Source organism: Urocampus carinirostris, chromosome 4 (assembly GCF_059441175.1).
Source record: "Urocampus carinirostris isolate Australia breed hairy pipefish chromosome 4, RoL_Ucar_1.0, whole genome shotgun sequence".
Classification (NCBI taxonomy): Eukaryota; Metazoa; Chordata; class Actinopteri; order Syngnathiformes; family Syngnathidae; genus Urocampus; species Urocampus carinirostris.
In genome coordinates this window covers 11471023-11495472 of record NC_142352.1, presented here as the reverse complement: position 1 = coordinate 11495472, position 24450 = coordinate 11471023, and the positions used below count along the sequence as shown (strand labels likewise).

The following is a 24450-nucleotide window of genomic DNA, read 5'->3' as shown; positions in this document are numbered from 1 at the left end:
CCGTTAAGTCGAATGGTCGTAACTAGGGGAGCATCTGTAGTTGACAACATTTTTAAAAGTGGGTTTTCAATTTTTTATGATTTTTTTTGTGGATACATTTTTTTGCTATACATAAAATTATATCTATGGGTCTTTCTTTTTTGTTTTGTATGATAAGTCCAAATATAAAATGATCCTTGGTAGTAGGAAAAGAGTATCTTACATAGTTGCCGGTGTGTAGCATATATTTGTATGTATTTTTGTTTATTATTGTTTAATTGATAAACGCTTGGATTTTTTTCTCGTTTTATATTCCAGTCTCTTAAGAAATCCAATTCATGGAATAATCAAAAAAATAATCGACTGATTCATCAATTCTGAATTTAAAAGACTGTTGCAGTCCTCAAAAGAAACTCACGTCATTACACCACTAAAAGCTGAAATGCAGTTTTGCTTTATAAAATTAGAATTGTCTTATTTGTCATTGACAACAACGTAATGAAAATGAGATGTGGCATTCTTGGATAAACAGGTAATGAAAATTAATTCATTTATTAATTCATTATCTGAACTGCTTATCCTCAGTAGGGTCACGGGGGTGATTGAGCCCATCACAGCTATCTTCGGGCAGTGGGCAGAGGACACCCTCTACTGGTTGCCAGCCAGTCGCAGGGCACACGGGGACAGACAACTCACTCACTCATTCACACCTAGGGACAATTTGCACCGGCTAATTAACCTGACATACATGTTTTTGGGAATTTGGGAGGAAAACAGAGTGCCCGGAGGAAATTCACACAAGCACGGGGAGAACATGCAAACTCCACACAGGAAGGTTCGATCTCATGACCTCAGAACTGTGCCGCAAACGTGCTAACCACTGCGCCGCCGTGCTGCCGTAATGCCAATTAAGAGAAAAATAAGATAAAAAATATTCAAAATGTAATTAGTAATAACGGTGTTCAAAAAACCAACATTGTAGATTGATATTATTTTAGAACTATTCTATATAGTATGTTCTGCTGTGAGTAAAGGACTTCCAAGTTGTAAGGTTTACTATCTGTTATCTTTAATACAGGGAGCAATTCTCTAAGGTTGATGGTATGAGACCAAGAGATGATATGTAAACACTTAATGCACACTTAAAATGAAATCTACTTTAACTTTAATTGAACGTACATACAAAACGTTTTAACAGCACTTTTTTTGGCCTGGAGTTCTTTGCATGTGCAAACTGGAACAATCTGATTCTGGTAGTAAGCGGTCTCCAATGGTAGCCTTTGGGACTGCTTGTTACCTAGATTTTCCTTCAAAAGGCAGGCACATGTTTGTTTTATAATAAAACTTGTATAATAAATGTCTCCTGTTTCTGGGTTCTCGTATAAAGAGGCACCACTACATATACTTTTAAGAGACCGATGGCACAAATCATGCCGCTTCCCAGGTGGGTGTCCGACGTTGGCGAATTCAAATCAGCAGAGCTCTTTGTCAGCCAACCACAGCAACAGCAGCGAGCCCAGCAAGAAAATGGCGGTGATCGACCTGACGTTAGACAGCTCCTCAGAGGATGAAGAACAGGACTCTCCGCCGCCACTTCCACCGCCACCTCTGCCGCCATTGCCGCCTCCTGCCAAACGATCGTGTTCCTCCATTTCCCCGACATCGTCACCCATCCTCAACAAAGGGTCAGTGCCACATCTCGGTCATGGTTATCACCAGCGAGGGGGTGATAATATTTTCGTTTGGGATCTAAGTATGTGTACTGAAATAAGCGAGTGGTTTCCGGTAAAAGTGGGTCGTAGGCAAGGGTCTGTCATGTCACCTTAGCTGGTGAAATTGTATATGGATGGAGTGGTGCGTGAAGGAGAAGGAAGAGCAGGTATAGTGTGTTAGGGTGTGTTGCATGTAAGTCAGATGTTGTTTGCAGATGTCATTGCTTTGGTGGCTGACTCTGCAAAAGGACTCAGTGCTTTGGTTGTGGAGCTTGATACAGTGTGTAAGAGAAGCTAGCTTAAGGTGATTGCAGACAAGTTAAGATAATTTGGTGTTTGAGAGGTCGTGAGGTAGGTGGATTTGAGATTTTGTTGATTGGTGTAAATTTGCTGGCGGTAGATTGTTTTATGTATTTGGGTGGTTTGGAGGAGGATGTGAAGGAGAGGGTGGGTGAAGGGTGCAAGACAATGGAAGTACAGAACGGATTTGTGATCTGCGAATGGATGCAAAGCGAGGACTGTATGAAGATGTGGTGGTATCATCAGTGATGTATGGCTGCGAGGTGTAATAGAGTGTAATAGGTAAATGTCTTTGAAATAAGATGTTTGCATAGAATGTGATGAGTGACACGATTGGATAGGTTAAGGAAAGAGGAAGTAAGGATTGGAGTTGTGGGACAGCTTGCTGTGATGGTCAAAGAAAATGTTCTGTGATGGTTTGGACATACACAAAGAAAGGAGGAAAGCTGTTTGACTAAAAAAGTATGTGGTGCAGAAGTGGTAGGAAATAGAATGAGAGGAATATCTAAATATGGTTAGATGGATGGGGTGAAACATGCCTGGATGTGAGGTCGGTTAATTTAAAGGATTCAATAGTGTGTGCCAGGGATAGATGTGAATGGCGAAAGATAGTTAAGAGTGACTGATTTCGACGCATATGATGCGGAGGGGGTAAACCAGTATTTGCTGTTGGGCCTCTGCTGGTGAAGGGTTTCATGGCACAGCAACTCACCCCCTTGTTGGGCTGTGGGCTTAGTGTTCACAGATTCCCTAACTGCCTGGACTCCGTCTGGACTCAGTCTTACTCTTTGGGTTTTCAATTCTCATGTGCCGATGTCCAGGCCATTAAGGGAAATGGGGCTGTTACTGTAATCGCGCAGAGTCATTTTAGTTTTTTCTGCATTCATGGGTTCTTCACATGTGGGAAAAAAAATTCACCTGCGAAGTGAAGCATGTAGATATTCAATGACTCATGCGGTTTTTCACTTGAATGTGCAATTCGATTTTTCCCGGTTTGAGCATCCACCTAAAAGCATCCATACTTCAAGTCATTTTAGACAGCTTAAATCTAATCAAATAGACATAACAATGAAATATTTATGGTGTTTTCTTTTCAACGTGCAATAAGGATTAGAGGTTAAAAATTGTATTTTTCTGTCTAGGGCATTGAGATTTTTTTACTGTCATTTGGGTTCTCTTAAAATCTATACATGTTACTAAAAGTGCAGAATGTTCTTAAAGAAGTACAAAAAAGCTCTGACCGTGTTGCATCAAAAGGCTTTTCATTGCAACCAAATGAGATTTTTCACAAGTCTGTATTTTTGGCTCTGGAGAAGTGTAAGAACACTTTGACTTGGCTGATAAACGAAACCCGAAATAAAAGTGTGAAGACTCATTGTACCCAATCTCCCATCAGGGTGTTGAACCTGCACCACCAGGCCTCCCCAGTGAGCAGAGCTCCCAGCATGCCAGCCGTGGACACCAGCTACATGCCGCCTGTCCCGCCACTCATCCAGGACTATCGACCCTATTACCACACCACTAATGACCTACCAGGTAATCAGTAGAACATAACTTTAGTGTGGAGGTAAGATTTTGGGTGTATTTGAGGTTTCAGGCTTAAAATGTCAATCATTAGGTCGGGCCGGTCGGGCTTCTCCCTTTATGAAGGATCTGCACAGCATGCACTTACTTTTACTCAAGTAATTATTTTGATAAAGAAAATGCTTACCAAACTATCAGTTTAACTCCAAATCCATAAATCCAAAGACATTTTCATCTTCGGTGTTTAAGTAAAAGATGTGCCGCTTCCTTCTTCCACCTCCCTTATGTCAGACGTCATTTACGCTTCTTGCCAACAACTTACAGGCCTTACAAACTTTCTTTCTGCTTTTTGGCCAAACCTTTTGGTGCGGAATCGTCTGTTTTGGCGCTGCGCTTGCAGTGCACACTTGATCTGAGAAACTCAGGCACAAGTAAACCACAAGCTGCGTAGGTCAGCTGAAACGCACAATTAAAGCTTCTGAGTTTTTTCGGGCTCGGTTATCAAATCAAGTTAATCCGTCAGGTTTGGTCTAGTTCGGGTTGAAATGCCCGTGACTCGGGTCTGGTCGGGCTGATTTTTTAGGCCCGATCTTACCTCTACTTCAGAGTAACTTTAGTTTGAAATGTTGAGTCTGGCGGGGGTACACAATACAATTGGGGTGTCCAATTTATACATTTTAGAGGGACAATATGCTAGAAAGAGAATTTTTTTCTTATTCACATCCTTGTATGTTTATAAAATGTCTAGTACCCACTCGTGGTGGGAGGAAGCAAAGTGCACAAACACTGATTAATACAGCAAAAGGTATTCGTTTATTCAGGCAGGGTTCTGTACATGGGAAGTCAGGTAATGAGGCAACAATTGTGGTCCAAGATGCAGGTGAGAGGTCAGTGATCCGGTAAGTCTAAGTAGCGAGGGTGACAATCCAAGAGTTCGTCGGGTTCTCGTGATCAGGGAGTGCCGGCAAGAGTTTGTTCCAGTGGAATAGCAGGAGGCTGAGACAAGCTGGCTTGGGATGTGATATAGAAGACAACAAACCAGCACTGAACCAAGGAGACAGAGTGTTTAAATCAGTGGTTCCCAGACTACAGCCCGCTGCCACATTTGGTCCGTTCTGCTGACCAATACCAGAGAGCATTTTGACGCGCATTTTTCTTTTTTTCCCCTAAAAGAACGCAAAGTTTGGGTGTCCATTTTTGTTTGCAACGGGATTTGAACCCGGGTCCCCCAAACTCTTACCAGTGACATAGATGACATATGAAAAGTAATTGGGTTTTATCTCATTATAACACTGTCTTTACTCACAGTACCAGAGACCGATTTTGTTGTTTATTTCACATGTTACAATAATGATAAATTTGTCACTTGCAATGCTAAGAATAGAATATAATTTATTGTCATAGTAACATGTGAAATGCACAACAAGGCGTTTTTTGAGAGAAAGACATATATTTTAAGACAAAATTCAACGAAACCGCCAAACCAAACAAAAGCTAATTCATCAGCACATTTTATTTCACTGTTTTATGAAATAATAATTAAGTGAGAGCCTGTGTTCAATATCAATATACAACTAATAATTTATCTCCCTCCGACAGTTCCTTAAGGGTGTTGAGGCCCATTTTGACTGTCTTTTTTGTCCTAAAAATTTTGTTTTTTTCAAAACAAAGAGCAAGCAAAGTTATTTAGTTAAACTGTCACAAAATACTGCAAACTAGAAGAATACCAACGTATTTATCTCCAGTGCAGATGGCACTTGCTGAGGGTAAGAAGCAGTGCGCGGGTTGGGTGTGTAGCCCCACACATTTCTATTGCTTTCGGTGCCTTGCTAAAGTTTTGGGGGGGTTTACAGTTCATTCTGTTGTTTTTTGTCATAAAGTGTCTCAACAGTGAACATAGATCGTTCACTTAACTTCCATATGAAGGATTCTTTAGCAATGTACAACCAAAACTGGGTCTGTTCATGTGACCAACTGTAGTTGAGACTGTGCCCTATATATAGTGGACCAAAACCTGTTAATACTCAGTGCTGATGGCTTTGCATGAAAAAGTAAATAATTGTGCATGTTTTGTTTGACCTCCGAACCAGATGTACTCATGAAAAGAGCCATATATGGCACGTAAGCCATAGGTTCCCGACCCGTGATCTGAACCATGCTTTCCATAAATAACACAAGGGCACTTTACTTGCAAAATAACCGTTTATTGCAAGATCACTGAACGATGCATGAACTCTAACAGAACATTTGGCGCCAGATAATTCCGGTGAATTGATCACACAATCTCGGTCACCATGGCGGTCGCATCCCCTCAGGGGACAGCTTTCCTGCTAAAGTGCAACACTCTCATCCCTCTCTGACCAGACGATGGGACTTGGCCATGCTCTTTTGAAAGGAAAACGCTCTGTTAAAGAGTTATCTGTCAGTATTGTGCTTCTCAACACACTGCTTCCCCCCGCCTACTCGTCACATTGGGTGGCCTACACACACTCATTCACCAGTTACAGGAAGTCACCTTACTCAATGTGTGGAGAAAGATCTGATCAAAGCCACTTCTGCCATCCAGTGGTGATTTATCATACTGTGACCAGTCTTAATACTTAGAAAGCCAAACCTTTTATGATAGTTTTTTTTAAATAAGACAATAAAAATATATTTAAATTGTATGGAATTGAATAAGTTAAATGTGTTTGTTTTTTCTAACGACAATCTCTCTGCTTCTTCTTTCGCAGATTTGAGCTTCTTCTCGTTCCTGCAAGGGGACAATCATCAGGTATGTTTAAAAGAACACAATGGTAGAGCTCCTGGGGATTAATTGAGCACATGGTGTTCTGTTGTGGAACAAGTCTTTTAAAGCTTTGAAAACTCCTGTGTAGTCTGCCAGCCATCATCATAACTATCTATAAACCCTGGTCATATCCCTCGAGAGATGTGACCGACAGCAAGACAAACACATACAAAAAAAACAAAGAAAAGCAAAAAGGGAAAAAGTAGCTAAAAACACACATACTTCTCTTGGGTCATGGTGACACAGCACACTCTTCTGTTCAACAGCAGGGCCCGACAGCTTTCACTGGTTTACCCCTGCCGCATCATACCGGTGCCCTGCCTATCCCTTAGAACGCGTCCAAACATCCTACTATCCTTTCATAACACCTCTCCATTCATTCCCATCACCAACAAGAGCTCAAGCTTCCACTACATCATCGGAACTATACCCATCAATTGCGACGACCGGATGACCCTTATTGTGCACACAGACAATACTGTACAGCAAGTACTCACTGCAACAAAAAGCTGAGACGTGTGTGTGCAGAAAATCATGCTTTCAAGTAGCACCTGTATCTACGATAATTATTATGCTCAATGTTGGACAAGGAGATAGAATAGCCTAAAGCAGGGGTCAGGAACCTTTTTGACCCAAAGAGACATAAAAGCAAAAAATGTTTTAAAAAGAAATTGAGAAAGCCAAATCATATATTTTCAGACAAAATTTAAAAAATTGCCTAACACACTTACTCGACAAAAGCTAATTCTTCAGCACATTTTATTTCACTGTGTGTCATTTGATGATTTAATCAAATGTATGAAATGATAATAATGCCAAGTCCTCTGTCCCAAATCAATGTAAATATGCCATTTACAATTTGTCTTCCACCTTGAGTTAAGAGTGTTGAGGCCATTTTTTCCATGACATTTGTCCTTAATAACAGTTTCAAAACAATGTGCATGCAAAGTTCTTTAGTAAAAATGTTACAAATTACTGCAAAGGATAAGCATATCGTCATATTCACTTTCGATGTAAACTGCACTGAGCGAGAGAGAGATAGAGAGAAGGAAATGCCTTGCGCTGTGTTCAGGGATCCGCCCGCCTGTACTGCTCTCCCAATCAAAGTCGTTTGCCAGCGTTTTTATTTATCAGTTTAAATGGTTTCTTATCGAACTTCTGCATTAAGTTGCTTTGGCTTTATATGGACCAAAATCGGGATGAAATCACTTGACTTTGGAACGCCACAGAGAGATGTGCAATAGTTACATTTTATTTCGGAGCCATATGTACTCATGAGAAGAGCCATATGTGGCTTCCGAGCCATAGGTGGCCTAAAGGAAAACCTAGTCATCGAAGAATAGCGTTTGATGACTATACAGGGCCCAGTGTTCTCGTTTGCCCGCGTCCCTGCGTCCTAGAGGCATCATTTTTACTGGGGACGCATTGGGTCAAATCAACGTGCGTCCCCGGGACGCAACGTTTTTGACACCAAATTGTCATTATTACCCGATTATTATATATATTTTTTTTTAACAAAGATTTACCGCACTCCAAACTTTTCGTCAGGCAGATCCGCCATTGTTGTTTTGGTCTCGCGCCGATCTCGGCAAACGAGATCTCGTTGCTTTGAGATGACGTCTTTGTTGTTGCGGTTGTCAGGTGAAAGAGAAGTATGCCTCTGAAAAAACAGTTGGTATTAGGTGCAAATCAACAAAAAATTGGTAATTTCTTCAGTGTCGGTAATAAGTCGAAACATAACACAGGAAGTGGTAACAACGGCAACAATTCCGGCACGAAATAACGGCGGAGAAATTCTTCAGAAGACCGCGGAGGCAAGGAAAACACGTGTTTTGAAGCTAACGATTCGACGAAAGAAAATAAACAAAAGAATACTAGCAAGAAAAGGACTTTTCTGCCCAAATGGACTAAATTATATTCCTGGTTACGCTATGAGGAGGTTGATAATGGATTGGACTTTGAGAAGGCATTACAACTATGGCGGGACAGCAAACCCCGAAGAATATATGAACTGAAAAATTTGAAGTGATAACTGCTTTGTATTACCAATTAACTGTGATGATTAAAACTGAATGAAGATATAGATTCATATAATTATTTCAGCAATAATATTTTGTATAATGTACAATATTGTTGTGAACTGAAAAATCTTGAAATGATGACTGATTTGTATTACCAATAAATTGTGATGATTAAAACTGAATGAATATATAGATTTATATTATATATTTGTCGCCGATTCACAATTTCAACCTCGATAACACTAAATTTTGGGGACCCATAGATCTCTGTTGGGACCCATAGATTTTTCAGCATGCGAGTCCGCAGGACCCATCACTTTTCAGAGGTAAAATGAACACTGAGGGCCTAGCAAACCTTTTGTCATATGTCGACCTAAATGACTAACAATGACAAACAGTGTTCTTGTGTTTCATTAAATTGGGAACATTTTTTGATCGTTGCGTAAAGTGCATGACATTGTTTCCGGCAGCATTACAACATGGTGATGGCGGCGGCGGCGGCCGCCTCTGCTTCAGAGGACCACGAGCTTCTGCTCAACCGCTTCCTTCCCTACGGCTCTTCCGGCTCTCCGGCATCTTTACTGAATCCGGCCACTAACGGGTCAGGCGCTTCCGGCGGTGGCGGCCTAGGGTCGTCCGGCGCCCTCCGGGACTTATCGTCGCACGGCGGCAGCGGCGGCGTAGCCGGCCGGGGCGGCACAGAAGCGGCGGTGGCAGCTATTTACGGAGGTATTCCCGATGTGATATCGCTGGATTGACTCACCAGTTCAAATTTCACTGCAGGGTAGAGACGTGACTCGCAAGAACATTGCACCTAGGAGCATGTGAGCTCAGACAGTCGCGAAGGTCCGCCGAAGCGCCTCGGCATCGTGACTCGACGCTTCCGACCCGGCACAAAGGAGGACCGCCTCTTCCTTTTTTTTTTTTACGGACGCAAGGAAGAGGCATCGTGTACAGAGAACGAAAATCTATTTTCTTCTTTGACTTTTGTAAGGTCAATCGGGGCGGCCGGGAGAGTGAGCTGCTCCAACTGCTGTTTCTAATCGTGTCCTCGTATAAGCTGGTTTGCGATATGCTACTTTTGAAGTCTTCGTTAGCCAAAACGTCACGTTACTTCGTGTGGCCTTTCCGCACTGCGCATTCCTTGATTGTGTAGCGGCCATATGCGGTTTGTCATTTTCACTCCATCTTGACTTTTTTTTTGTAGAGCTTTACACTATTTATATACGGATGTCGTGAGATGAAAGGATGTTTTGTGTTTGCTTATGCCAAAAATTAACAAGAGTGCAGGGAATCCGGAAAGTACTCTCAGCGGTTTACTTTTTCTAATGCTATTGTGTCTCAGCAATATTTCAAAATTGTTTCAAATCATTTTTTTCAGTAAAACTTTACATAAACACCCCTGAATAATGCAACTGCAGATTTACTTAATCTACAAAAACAAAGAAACCACACGTACATAGGTATTCACAGCCTTTGCCATTGAGCTAAGATCGTGATCAGATGTATCCTGTTGCCACGGATCATTCTTGAAACGTTTCTCCATCTTAATTGGGTGTCATGAGTACCGAAGTGATGCACCTGTGCCCACTCCTTTGGCGGCAACTGCCGAGGACTCTGATTGGCTCCCTGTCACTATTTAAACCCATGTCTTTCTTTTACCTGTGGTCAGTCCGTCTGCGAATCTCAGTGTACTCTAGGCAAGCTTTTTCGACCCTGACTCCCACCTGTTTTTGCTCCCGTCTTCGATCCGTTTTTTTATCCTGACCACGTCTCCTCTCTTCTCCCGCCTTTCGACTTGTTTCCGATCCCGACCACGGTTTTTGCTCTCCTGTCCCGGCTACAGAACCGTCCCACTTCCGCGTTCAGAGCGACGTGCTTCCCGCGCCCAGCGATCACCGGATCGTGGGTGCAACCCTTTCCTTTCTTCCAATAAAACTGTAACGTAAAACGTAACGCCAGTGAGTCCTGTCTCCGTTCTGGTCTTGACATTGGTGTCCACTCAGGGTCAAGTCAGTTGATATGATTTGGAAAAGCTTACGTCTTCGATATAAGGTCCCACAGTCAACAGGGCATTTTAGAGTATAAACCAAGCATTAAGTCAAATGCTGGCTAGTCTCTGCACAAATCTGGGGAAGGATACAGACTCTGAGGCATTGAAGGTCCCAAGGAGCTCCATCATCGATAAATGGAAGAAGTCTGGAAGCACAGGACTCTTCCTAGCGCTGGCCTGCCATCTAAACTTTGTCAGAGCACCAGCTTTCCTGTGTGCCGAGAGAAGAACCTTCCAGAAGGACAACCAACTCTGTAGCAATCCACCAATCAGGTAAAGTGGCTGAAGGGAATCCATTTCTTAGTAAAAGTCATATGGTAGCCTGCCTGGAGTGGATCGACGCGATGTTTTGCGTTAAATGTTACAATAGCGACCAGAGTGTGTTGCTGTTAGCACATATGTCTCACAGTTCAGAGGTCCAGAGTTCAATTCCAGCTACAGGTCTCCTTGTGACACTTTCTTCTCTGAACGTTCGGTGAAAGAAAAGGGTGTCATGGTGACTTAAGCAGCCCGCCGAGTGTCTGAGCACAGATACATATATGTATTAAGAGAGAGAAATGTCGCATCTACTTATTTATATCCATGGTCGTGAGGGTGTGTGATCCAAAACGTCCCCAAAACGACAGGCTAAGGTCATTTCAACGTAATAAGCTTCATAGTAGAGCACACACGGGCCTAAAGTGCCCTCTTGTGGATAAGTGTGAAAACAACGTGACATTTTTAGCCTGTAATGTGTTAAAAATTTCACTGTAAAGGCTATCTTGAGTATAAGTCGCCCATTCGGCCAAACTATGAAAGAAAATGTAACTTATAGTCCAAAAAATACTAAACTTGTACTGCTTTTTCATACGAGCGTGGCTTTTCATTTTTCCAGGTGTCAATTACGCGATTCATCTTTCAGCAGGACAGCAACACTAAGCACACAGCTGAGATATCACTGGAGTGTCCACAAGGGGCCCAGCCATTTCCCACTTGAATCACATTGAAATCTTTGGAGAGATCTGAAAATGGCTGTACACTGACTTGATAAAGATTGAGAGGTGCTGCAAAGAAGAATGGGCAAAACTGCTCAAAGAAAGGTGTACCAAAAACAATTGTAGCCACTGCCAAGAGTATCAAGTATTGAGCAAAGGCTGTGAATACTTATGTACATAAGGTTTCTCCCCCAGAATGTTTCATACTGTCATGGGGGGTTGTGTGTAAAATTTTGAGGAAATAGATCGAACCCATTTTGGAATGAGACTGTAACACGAAAAATGCGGAAATAGTGAAGTGCCGTGAATATTTTGCAGATACACTGTAACTTGATGATAAGGGGAGCGCAGTCTGTGCGCTCGAAAAGTGAGTCTTCTCGTCTGTCTTTCTTTGGACACTTCAAGTTCAGCTCCGAAAGACCGTACACAAGAAATGAACAATGCATTCGAAAATGAGAGGTGAACTTATACTTGTCAATGTGTCGCTGCATGTTACTCATGAAGGCTTCCATGTTTAACCTTTCCAGTTATGGTGAGCCACTGTCTCCAAGTCAAGTCATATTTATTTGTAAAGCTCCTAGTAACAAAAGGTCTCAAAGGGCTGCACATACTACCATTACATCATCCCCTGATCTGAAACCTACCTTAGGGCAAGGAAAAACTCACAAAAGCTCATGCCCCTGAAGTGTTTGGGTGAGTCAACAAACACGAACAGACTCCTTTAAATGGAAGTTCATTAAACGATCCATGATCACTGTTGAGACACTTTATGACAAAAACCGACAGAACAAACTGTAAACCCCCAAAAACCTTAGCAAGGCACCCAGATTGAGTGAGCAATAGAAATGGGTGGGGCTATACACACAGCCCGTGCACTGCTTCATACCCTTGAGTGAGTCAACAAGTTTGACGTAACGAAAAGAATAAACGCTTTGGGCAAGTACAATTCTCAGACAGTTTACAATGTATGACATAGAGTGTCCATTATATATGAGTGTACTGCATAGATTGCAAAAAAAATGGGTTAAATAAATTCCTAGGTAAAAGATAATGAATCCCACAACAAAATACAACCACATGGAGAACTGCTTGTTACTAATCGCAAAATGTTTAGCTAGGGCTGGAATGAGTAAGCTGTATTTTTCTCAAAGGCCTCTTGTTCGTGCACAATGTACTTAACTAGTCTCAACTTTGGAAGACACTCAAAATGAGAGAAAAATTGATTAACGGATTTTGCAGGAGAGGAGCGCTCAGATAAGAAAAATTCCGACTACTTTTTTTTATTAATTCTTCAAGGTTACAAAAAAAAGAGACCAGCCCTAAAGGGTGTGGGTATCAAAGATCAGCAACATGATTGACCGAAAGCGAAAATAATACAAAACAATGAAAAACAGTGAGTCCCAATAAGGAACTGGCATCCCATGAAATATAATTATTCTCTTTCAATAGTAACAGACATTATCAGTACTTTATGAAGGCACTTGTCTTAGTAACATTTCTTGGAGTACTTAATACTTATCCCAAATTTTCAAAGATGTTCTAAAAATGTTTCTTATTTATGTTGAGCACTGTATATCTATTCTGTATTTATTTGTTTCACTTGCCCCAACACAGATTTTAACCCTGAAAGTGTTACTAAACCCTAAAACCAAATTTAATTGTGTGACGAAACTTCTTCCCTCCCAACAGATCTGTCACCTAAAATCTTGCATTTCATCTCCTTTGTTCAAACCAATTAAGTGTAAGTCACATAATTGATCATTACATCCAGAGACGCAGTTTATTTTCAGTTTTGGTACAGCAAAGTAATTAGGTTCTTTAACCATTGCTAAAATGTATTTTCTTTTTAATAACTTTTCATTTACTTTATTGTTAAATTATTTTAAAAAATGACAAATTCCTCAAAATTAACTTAATTATCTGTAGGGTCGATGATTCCTTTTTCATTTTAAGAATTACATTTATCTAAGACCAGAAAAAATATTACTTAAAATGTTCAAAACGATATACAATCTGCCGTATCAGAAAATTGTCTCTACCAGTACTTTGTTTCACAAAAAAAACAAAGTAAAATACTTTAAAAAAGGGAAAAGTAAAATAGGAAAAGTAAGTACAGTGCTATCAAAATGACACCAAAGAAGAATTGGGACCACAGGAGATGTATTTTGAGGCGTTCATAACCCTTCTTTAAATGGTGAAAACTGCAACAATACAATACAGTGCATTAAGAACATGAAGTAATACGTTGGTGAAAATAGAGTGCACAAACTTTGCTCTAAAAGAAAAAAAAATCTGCTTAAACATTCAATAAACAGAACTTATGGCATTGCATTCGTAGTACTTCAATGTGGTAGGAGACACATTTGACGTGACCATCAAACCAGCCAGACATATTATGTATCTTTTTTACCACTAGAGTTCCGGAACTGGAAGATCGAGAAACCCTGAAGTGGTATTTTTCGCTTTTTTTCCCCCCAAATGCTCAAATAAGCATGAAATATTCATGTAAAACACGTCTAAATGAAATTACAACCGTTTTGGCTTTGTACTATATTTTAAACACATACAATTATTCATTGGAAGGAAAAAAAAATCCTCATGGCAAAACACTGACCTTTTAGGCCACCATAGAACTAAACCTAGCAAGTGGGCAAAACAGTCCTCTTTAAAGTTGAGTAAAGAAATATATGTTTTAAGTTCGATTGCACTCATACAAGTAATACAAATATACTAAAATTAAAATACAGTAGGATCAATTTTCTTATAAGGCAGTTTGTGTCTTACCTTACAAGAAAAGCATGTTGAAAATATAGTTCAATTTTTAAAAATTCTTATTGATAAAAATATTTGTGTTAGCGCTGTTAGTTTTCTAATTTCACGAGAAAATGAGTAACAAATGTAGTTGAAAAGGAAAAATCATATCTAACTCTAAACTAGTTAATAAATCACTATTTGCGTGTGTCTGTGTGTAAACATTTTATACTGTATGTCCAGCGCTAAGAACTTTGACATGTTTATTATTTAATATCTCGTGCATCCATTCAATATGGTTGGTCTATAGTGTAAAGAAGAGGCGAGCTGTTTCTTTTGAAATGAAAGTGGATTAAGAAAGCTTGATGCGGTTGAAAAAATGGTCGGAATGCTTTTTTTCGGCCACTTTCTACCACCTAGGAGTAAGTCGTCTAACTCTTGAAGCTCATCTTTCAAAAGTAAGTTAAACTCAACCTTATAAAGCATATTATTTTATGAAATGTTTCTTTTTAAGTACAAAACAATACAGGTTACTTATACAAGCCTTAAACATACTTATATAAACCTTAAACATACAAAATATAGATAGATAGATAGATAGATACTTTGTTCATCCCCGAAGGGAAATTCACATTTCAAATAGCACTGAAGCAACTTACGAACAAATTAAACGATCTTGTTCGTAACTAGGGGAGCGTCTTCTTATCTTTAGCTAGGTTTCGTCTATCTATTAAGGCATCCTCAATATAAATTAAAAAAATATATATAAACATTTGCTTTGTGTGGTCTGCTTACGCGGGGGTGTTCTCTAACGCCCCCCCCCAGAGGCCAAATTTGGTACTGCAGCTCCCGACCACCGACCACTCCAAGTCGTCCCATCCGATCTTTTATCAGGCCATGAGTCTTCCGCCAATGGTATGTTTTCTATCGGCTTGAGGATTTGAGTTGAGATGTAGTCCAGCCTGACTTTGGACAAATAGTGAGGTACACTGGCCTGATTGCCAACCATTTGTGTAAGTGAAGGACTTTTGGACCTTTTTTTTAAAATAGCAAATCCACCTTGTTACATTTGTCAGGGTACACGACTGAAAATCCCTCAAGATAGTCAGGAATTGAGAAAATTTCCCCTTGAGCTTCGCACGTTCCATTATAGGGTTCGGGAAAGGTTGCATTTGTCGCCCATGTAAGAAGAGCATTTTTTAACGTTACCAAGATTTCACGAAAGACGTCACAATGGAGGATCACCTTTTGAATGATTTTAGTTTCACTCGGGGTGAACAAACTGAATGAATATTTGGGTTTTTGGTCAATTTTTGTGTATGTTTGAGAACAAACCAAACAATGTCTGTGGGTAACAAGTGCACACGATGTCCCTGGGAATGAACTCGGGAAGTGGGCTGTTGAACGAACTGGACTTAATGAATGATCACTTTTAGTTTTTTAAACTCAATTACAGTGGAACCTCGGTTTTCGAAAGCCTCTCAGTTCGAACAAATCGGAGTCCGACCAAAAATTTCGAGAAATTCTTGCTTCGCTGTTCGGTCAAAAAATCGGAGTTCGAACGCCGGTAATGCGGGAGTGCGTACGGTAGGGTGCGATGCTGAGCGGCGTACGGGTGTTTTAGCCCCTTATTATGCCTCCGAAGAAAGTCAGTGCAAGCAGCAAAGTTGCTACAGGTGAAAAAGGAAAAGTAGTGTGTACAACTATTGCATTTAAGAAAGAAATAATGTGCTGACCACCACAATGGTTAGAATTCCTATTCATAATTCTTTTCTTTATCCTTTTTTAAAAAATTTTACACGTTCATGTTAGCGTAATCGTTCGTACGGAAGATTACGATAACGCGAACGTACGATTAGCCTGGGTTAGCTTTGTTTACGTTGAAAATTCGAGGTAAACATTCAGGGTGTTGGAACGGAGCCCCCTTTCCAGTGAACCGCCCACCACTTGTTGTGGAGACCCGGGTGCTAAATGACTTGTAAACGACCTGATTTTTTTATTTCTACACGTTCACGTTAGCGTAATCTTTCGTACGGAAGATTACGATAACGCGAAAGTACGATTAGCCTGGGTTAGCTTTATGTTTCCGTTAAACATTCAAGGTAAACATTCAGGGTGTTGGAACGGATTAAAACGATTTACATTATTTTTAATGTGAAAAGTGATTTTGGTGATCGAACAAATCGGTTTTCGAACAGGGTTCCGGAACGGATTATGGTCGGGAACCGAGGTTCCACTGTATTTAATCTTCTCACAAGAACAAGCCCATTTGTATCAAACTTGTCTTCTATTATTTTGTAGTTTTCTATTTATTTTGTATTTCTGTTTCATCCATCTTTACAAGCCATTTCTGCAGGACAATGTGTATGAGTCATTCCAGGTCTATTTTGTTCCATTATGTGTTTGACAGAAGTCATTTTTTTTTTTCCCCTTCTCTCCAACAATTTAAGTTATTATTTAAAGGAAAAAAAATCTGTTCATTTCCTGTAAGCGCTTTAATGGAGCAAGAATTGAAGCTTGCTAATGCTAAAGTCTTCACAAATGGGATGATTGAGTTAATGGTTTGAATCAAAACGCGACATCACTTGCAAAAAGAAGCATTTCCTGGTCATTTTATTGAACTTGAGATAACGTTTGAGTGCAAATGTACTGAAACCTTGACAGGTTTGGGTAGGGTTACTTTAACTTGATTACTTTCAATTACTTTTGGATTACTCCAATACCAAATATGCTAACAAAAGAAACTAAATATGAATAAAATTATGACTCACAACACGCGGTAAGCTTTCTCTCCTGGCTTTGATCTCTGGTAAAACTAACATAAAATGCAACAGAAACACAATGAAAATAAATCCAAACAGCTTGCCAACATCATTTTTGCCGTTCCATGTGTTCCGTTACTCCCCAAGCCTGCACAGAATTTAGTAACGTTATTCATATTTAGTTTCTTTTGTCTTTTATTAGCATATTTGGTATTGGAGTAATCCAAAAGTAATTGAAAGTAATCCAGTTAAAGTAACCCTACCCAACCCTAAACCTTGAACAGTTTCGTCGTTTTGTTCTAATTTTGGGGAAAGAAGCATTTAAATTGACTCATTTATAGAATGAATTTGATCTTTTGTGTGTATCCAACGTCAGGATGTGGTAAATGCGTTTGTCAGGGTGATCAAAAGGGAAAATGACAAAATGTGTATATTCCACCCGCGACGGAATCCCGAATGAGTGTTTTTTTTTTTGTCGATTTGGGTGTTTTTGAAAAGAATGGAGACTGTAGCCGTTGAAGTGTGCCGTAGTAAACGGCCGCGCTCCCTTGCCTTAAGATATGCCCACCTTTGAGGTTTTGTGGCACCGACTCCAAAACCACGCTTAGATGACAGTGGAAGCTACGTTAAACCCTCGTCAGTTTGTACAAATGTACCAAGTGAAAGAAAATATTTATTACATGCATTGAATTGTTTACTTCTTGAATGTTAACTGTTTAAGTAGAAAAGTTTAGATGTATTAAAAATGCATTCTGCTGTTTGGTGGGTTCTTCTTTTTTTCCTGATTTGGTGCAGTTCTTCTGAGTGGTGAAGAATTGTATATTTTATTTATTTGACTATAAGGTATTTTATACAATTTTCTACATATTACAGTTATTGAATGCAATGAAGATTTTTCACAGAGGAGGCTAAAGTTCGATGACAGTTCGCGCCGTTCCAAGTGTGGAGTGTTTTGGATGGGGAATTTTGAACGGGGACAAGGGCTGACGACGGAGGAGCCTGTGACGTGGGAAAGGAGACATTGTTTGGAGAAGTTGTTCTGATAAGTTCTGTGAGTTCTTTAGACGTGGCGGCGCCTTTCGGTGAGGAGGTGGTGAAGCTGGGACCTGACCCGCCCCATGGGGAGGGGTGGCCAACGCACCGGGCTTATTAAAAGACGTGGACAGAAGACGGATGACGGAAGGAGAGATGGGAGATCAGGTCGGAGAATGAGAGGGACAATCGAAAAAGGAGCCTTTTGCTTTCTCTCGCTTGCTTATCGCTTTCTCTCTCTTTTCTCTCTCACGCTGGCTTTTCGCTCACGCATTTTCTCTCTCTTCACTTTTCGCTTTCTCTCTCTCTTTGCTTTTCGCTTTCTCTCTTTGCTTTTTGCTTATCTCTCTTGCTTTTTGCTTTCTCTCTCTCTTGCTTCCTTTTTGCTTTCACTCGCTTTTCTCTCTCGCTCTGGCTTTTCGCTCTCTCGCATTGTCTCTTTCTTCACTTTTCGCTTTCTCTCTCGCTATTCGCTTTCTCTCTCGCTGGCTTTTCGCTTTCTCTCGCTGGCTTTTCGCTTTCTCTCTCTTGCTTGCTTTTCGCTTTTCTCTCTTGCTTTTCGCTTTCTCTCGCTTCCTTTTTGCTTCCTTTTCGCTTTCTCTCGCTCTGGCTCTTAGCTCTCTCGCATTTTCTCTCTTAGCTTTTCGCTTTCTTTCTCGCTATTCGCTTTCTCTCTCTTGCTTTTTGCTGACTACCTCTCTCTTGCTTGCTTTTCGCTTTTCACTCTTACTTGCTTTTCGCTTTCTCTCTCTCGCTTTTCTCTCTCGCTCTGGCTTTTCGCTCTCTCGCATTTTCTCTTTTTTCACTTTCTCTCTCTCACTACTCGCTTTCTCTCTCTCGCTTGCTTTTCGCTTTATCTCTCTCGCTTTTTTCTCTCTCTCGCTCTTTGTTTTTTGCTCTCTCTCTTGCTCTTGTTTTTTTTCTCGCTCTCTCTTTCTCTTTCAATTTTCTCTCTCTTGCTCTTCTCGCTCTCTCTCTCTTTTGCCTATTGCTCTCTCTCTCTCTCGCTTACCCCTCTCTATCTCTTGCTTACCCCTTCTCTCTTTCTTTCTAATCTACTAGTCCGGCCCCCGAGAGAATATTTGTGCTATCGTGTGGCCACAGAGTTAAAATTTGATTGACACCCCTGCTGTAAGCTGTTCCTGGATGTATTATTGATTATGTTTAACGTGCATCAGTGCTGTGCAAAACCATTTTGGGGGTTAACAGTATTGTGCCCCCCTTTCCCCCCATGCATCTCATGTGCCCCCCTCTGAGACTGATTTCCAGTCATGACATTGAGTTTGCCCAAGCCCCGCTGCACGTGTGTGGTGGTTGGTGAGGGAGGGGATGAAGAAAAGAAGGCACTACGGCGGAAAGATAAAAATCATACCGTACTTGTAAAAATCACGGTAAACCGTCCTCATCTTCCTCCTTAGAACTGAAGCCATCAAAGTCGTCTTCCTCAGTGTCGGAAAGAAACTTTGTCATATAGATGTCGTACCACGCTCCCATCCACTCCTGATTATGTGCCCTCCTCTTCGTCACGCAGCAGACCGGCTTTTCGGAACCCGTTGGTGATGGTGGATTTTTTGATGCTGCCCCACGCTGTCAGGATCCACTGGCAGACTTGCGAAAAAGTTGCCTTTCGCATGCGGCCAGCTTTAGTGAAAGATTTCTCGCCGCTAGTCAAGCCAAGAAGTTGCAGTCTTCCTCGGCGCATATATTCCACCGGTCTAAACCTTACCCTTTGTACTCGAGCGCTGCTGGCAGCCGTTAGAAAAATTACATAAATTGGGCGCATCACTGAATAAGCCGCAGGGTTGAAAGTTTGAGGAAAAAGTAGCGGCTCATAGTCCCGAATTTACGGTACTTTTGGAGCGAACTGACAAGAACTGTCAGCAGTTCTTTCCATGCTGAACACCGCTGTCTCCTAACCACAACTGGTCTACTGCCACCATTGTCACCGGTCGCTGGAATCAGCATTCCGAACCTCCCTGTCCCCTCAATTATTGAAGTCCAGCAATGTATACAAAGGCTTCCTCTTCCAAAAAGCTTACCCAAATCATCTGGGTCCCTGGGCACTTTGACCCCCCAGGCAACAACCTTGCTGACTAACAATCAGAACTCAGCGTCACTTTAACCCAACCCGAGTTACCAATGGACAGATCAACAAGACATGCCATCATCCGCAAATCATGTGCCCCTCCCAAAGCCCAACATCCCTGCTTTATAACCCTCCATTCGCATCGCCCTAACTTCACCACAGACGCTGAGCTATTAAAGAAAGACCTCGTCGATCTGTTATGGTTCAGATCCGGACATCACCCAGCTCTACGAAGGTGGCTCCACTAAGCATTTTTGATGACAATGCAACAGGCAGGGTGTCCACATGTAGAGAAAACGATCCGACAAAGGAAGTTGGCGGTGCAGGCATTTTGTACTGGTTTCCTAATCAGCGTCAAGTCTGGATGATTGGAACTCTATGGCGAATGGTGACGTGCTAGATCAGGGGTGTCAAACTCATTTTATCTTAGGGGCCACACGATAGAACAAACATTCTTTCGGGGGCCTAACTAGTAAATTAGAGGGAAAGGAAAAGAGAGAGAAAGAAATAAGAGAAAAAGAGGGAGATAAACAGAGAGAGGGTGGGACAAAGAAGGAGAGAGAGAGAAAAGAGAGATTAAGACAGACTGTGAGAAACAAAAGAGATGAAAAGAGAAATAGTGAGAGAGGGGGAAAGAAAGAGATGAAGAAAGAAATCCAAGAAATAGAGAGAAAGGAGAGAAAGAGAGGAGGGAAAGAAAGAGAGGGATAAGGAAAAAAGGAACAGAGAGAAAAAGCAGGTAAAAAGACACAGAGACAAAGAGGAACAAAGAAAGAGAAACAAAGGGTGAAAAGAGAGGGATGGAGAGAAAGAAATACAGGTACAGCATTTGTGATAGGCACCCGGCTTTGGCAGCATTAAGTGGAGATATTTCAACCTGCAGCTCGTTTTAACTCTTGCGCTTCCCTTAGTGATGTCTCGTGGGCCAGATCCAATCCTTTAGCGGGCCTACTCTGGCCCACGGGCTGCCTGTTTGACACCCATGGGCTAGATCATGACAGCAAATTGTTAAATTGCTGTTCTTAACACTTACTCACAATTAAACGTCTATGTTAGTGGTAATTTCTTCAAACTTGGAGCTTGCAAAAATCTGCTTCACAAAACTTGAAATTGCAAAGGCGTAAGAATCGATTATGCTGCTCCAATGCAGATTCATGTTCTTAAAGCCTCAGGAGATAACAACATGGATTTATTTTGTTCTGGTAGCAAAGAAAGCAATTTGTCTAGGGTTTGTTTAAAATAGAAGCAGTTCGTGGATGCCACTCGGACCCTACTGAAGTCTGAGATGGAAAATAACACGATATAAAAAAAAAAGTATCTATTTTGAAAATAACACTTTAGCCATACGGACTGATTAGCAACATGGCAACAATAAAATGTGCCATGCAAGTTACCCCATTTGATTATTACAGACACTCCCAGTGCAAGAATGAAAAAGGAAATCCAGGCCTTAGTCAAGTCAAGTCATTTTTATTTGTATAGCTCTTAATCACAAAGAGTCTCAAAGGGCTTCACGGGTTATTACACAGACTTTTTTCAGACTATTATTACACCATCTGGAACCAACATGAGGGCAAGGAAAAACTCAAAAACCTCAACCTTAGGGATGCAATGCTACAGGGAAACCTCTAGGCATCAGCTACTTAGCCCATGCGACAAACAAAAAGATGCACAACACCATCGGACGGCACATTGGACCATACGAAGAACTGTTGTCAACTCTGCGCAGACGGAAACTTCAGTAGTATGGTCACAAGATTATCAGGACTGACCATGATAATTCTCCAGGGCACAGTCTAAGTGGGCAGGAGGAGAGGCAGACCAAAAAAGAACTGGGCCAACAAAATCAAGGAATGGACTGGTGCCAACTTGGCCACGACCCAAGAGCAGACCAGGGACCATCATCAGTCCAGAGTTGAGTCCTCATTGGCGCCCCGACGACCCATGCGGTTAAGGCATCCGTGAACCGTTAACCGTACAGTAAATGTGAATATGGGCGTTGAACTTTTGCTTACCGAGCATAGTTTTCCCTTTCAACTGTACCCATCATGTTACTGCAAGTCCAATAGGGAAAATTGAATACAGATGCTTCCCCATAGCCCTAACGTAAAAGTGACGATTTAACACATCAATTAAACCAGTGTTTCTTAACTGGTGAGTCGGGACCCAAAAGCTGGTGTCAGAGCACCTGTCCACTAAACAGTGTTTAACTTAAACACTGCTGTTGTTGCTAAAGTTATGAGGGTTAAGATCAGAAGAGAAGTTAATAAAGCACAGTTCGTCTCAGTAATTATGGATGACAGACTCGAGGGACGCAAATGTCAAGGAGCGCTTCGTCAAATTGAAAATGTTACCAGTGGGAAGCGAGCCGATGATGTCGCAGGTCTTATCATCCGATTTTTGGTGGGAAATTAAATTTGGGGTAAAGTGGTGGCTGTCACTTTATCAATAGCTCTCTTTCTCTCTTTCTGTGTCACTTTATCAATAGCTCTCTCTCTCTCTCTCTCTCTTTTTCACTTTATCTATAACTCTCTCTCTCTCTGTCTTTTTATCAATAGCACTCTCTCTTTCTCTCTCTCTCTCTGTCACTTTATCAATAGCTTTTTCTCTCTCTCTCTCTCGCGCGCTCTCTCTTTCTCACTTTATCTATAACTTTCTCTGTCTTTTTATCAAGAGCACTCTCTCTTTCTCTTTCTCTCTCTCTGTCACTTTATCAATAGATTTCTCTCTCACTGTGTCACTTATCAATATATCTCTCTCTCTTTCTGTCACTTTATCAATAGCTTCTCTCTCTCTCTCTCTCTCTCTCTCTCTCTCTCTCTCTCTCTCTCACTCACTTTATCAATAGCTATCTCTCTCCCTCTCTCACTCTGTCTTTTTATCAATAGCGCTCTCTCTCTCTGTCATTTTATCAATAACTTTTTTTCTCTCTGTGTCACTTTATCAATAGCTCTCTTTCTCTCTTTCCGTGTCACTTTATCAATAGCTCTCTTTCTCTCTTTCTGTGTCACTTTATCAATAGCTCTCTCTCTCTCTCTCTCTCTCTTTCTCTTGCACCCCTTTTCTCCAACTCTGTCTCTCTCTCTCTCTCTCTCTCTCTCTCTCTCTCTCTCTCTCTCTCTCTCTCGGCAGGTCGACCAGTCTTCTCCAACCAAGGCCCCATTTGTCCCCATTAACCACGACAACTGAGGGATCTATGTATATTGTTGCTGTCATTTATTTTTATTAATTTGTGACATTTTCAAAGTTTTTAATGGAATGTTTACAATGTATCGAGCTATTCAGGCTCTGATTTAAACCTCAGGGGTTGAGTTGGACACCTGTCCCTGAACTTTAATGTCACTGAAATTGTTGTAAACTTTTAACTTCCATGAAGGAGGAAAAATAAACTCACCTAAACGACTCAAAAAGCCATTTTATCACTTACCACCACCACCCCGCATCGTCCCAGAATGTCGCCAACTTCTCCCGTCGAAACTACAAGGAAGTCCCGCCCTTGAACTCAACCGATTGGATGACAACTAAACCCAGCCCGTAAATACTCTCCTCTCATTGGTCGCAGAGGCTGCTTTCGTCTGTGATCTGTCTTTTGCGGTTAGGAGTCAGGTGGAACCGAACAATATCGAACTTCGTGTTTCCCCACGGGAACCTATCGCCCCCCCTTCCCTCATCTTACTTTTTATGTTTTTCGTCAAATAATAAGAAGTATTTGACAAACCGGAATTTCGAAATGAAGAGTCTCAAGTACCGACTGAAAAAGCACGAAGTTAACATCACTGTAAGTGTACTTTTTGGTTGTTTCTGACGATAGCGACTCCATTTGTGGATAGCTCGTTTAGCTTTAGCCGCGTGTTTCTCAAAGATGGTCCACTTTGAAACTGACCTTAGCCATTTTTCGTGTTTTCAATGTTTCTACCTGTGGAGCCCCGTGCGTTTGCTTTGAGTCGAGCACTTGTTTTTGTGCTGAAACTCGACGGTATAACTTTTCGACCTATCTACTTCTAACTTGATCCAAACGCCTATGTTGTTGTTGTTGTTGTTTTTACCTGGGACATGGGAGAACGACCAGTAAACACAATTTGTCACAATGTCTTGCTGTGCGAGCCAAATTCAATCTTCTTCCAGACAGTCGGGTGAGTCTAGTCTAGTACTGATGACGACACATGACTTGCCTTACTGAAAATTGTTACAACAGGATCTCGGAATTTATCCTAACCTGAACTGGAATGTCCTCTTGTGGGCATAAAGACGTTCTACTGACTGCAGCGTCTGCCTTGTCTATCATCTTCATCTAAAATTTGTCATCACTTCACCAAATCTGGAATGTGAAACTTGCTCTCAACATGATCCTGTCATATGTAGAAACACATACATGAATACAGTAAATTCCGGACAATAGAGCGCACCTGATTATAAGCCGCACCCAACACATTTTAAGAGGAAAACCGATTTTGGACATACACAAGCC

At 41.2% G+C, this 24450-nt stretch overlaps 2 protein-coding genes across 5 annotated transcripts in view; both read left to right on the top strand.

Moving 5' to 3' along the window:
• The window catches only part of LOC148366827 (E3 SUMO-protein ligase PIAS1-like), a 77176-nt gene extending 67437 nt beyond the window's left edge, over positions 1 to 9739 (top strand). The window contains exons 10-13 of the mRNA XM_088333163.1: positions 1424 to 1664; positions 3388 to 3527; positions 6248 to 6288; positions 8795 to 9739. Of these exons, the coding sequence (XP_088189289.1) occupies positions 1424 to 1664; positions 3388 to 3527; positions 6248 to 6288; positions 8795 to 9082 (710 nt within the window). The 3' untranslated portion in view covers positions 9083 to 9739. The remainder of the gene's footprint in view (positions 1 to 1423; positions 1665 to 3387; positions 3528 to 6247; positions 6289 to 8794) is intronic.
• Positions 9740 to 23578: 13839 nt separating this feature from the next.
• The window catches only part of uacab (uveal autoantigen with coiled-coil domains and ankyrin repeats b), a 42573-nt gene continuing 41701 nt past the window's right edge, over positions 23579 to 24450 (top strand). For all 4 annotated transcript variants that reach the window (XM_088333642.1, XM_088333641.1, XM_088333643.1 and 1 more), the window contains exon 1: positions 23579 to 23760. In XM_088333642.1, the coding sequence (XP_088189768.1) occupies positions 23713 to 23760 (48 nt within the window). In that variant the 5' untranslated portion in view covers positions 23579 to 23712. The remainder of the gene's footprint in view (positions 23761 to 24450) is intronic.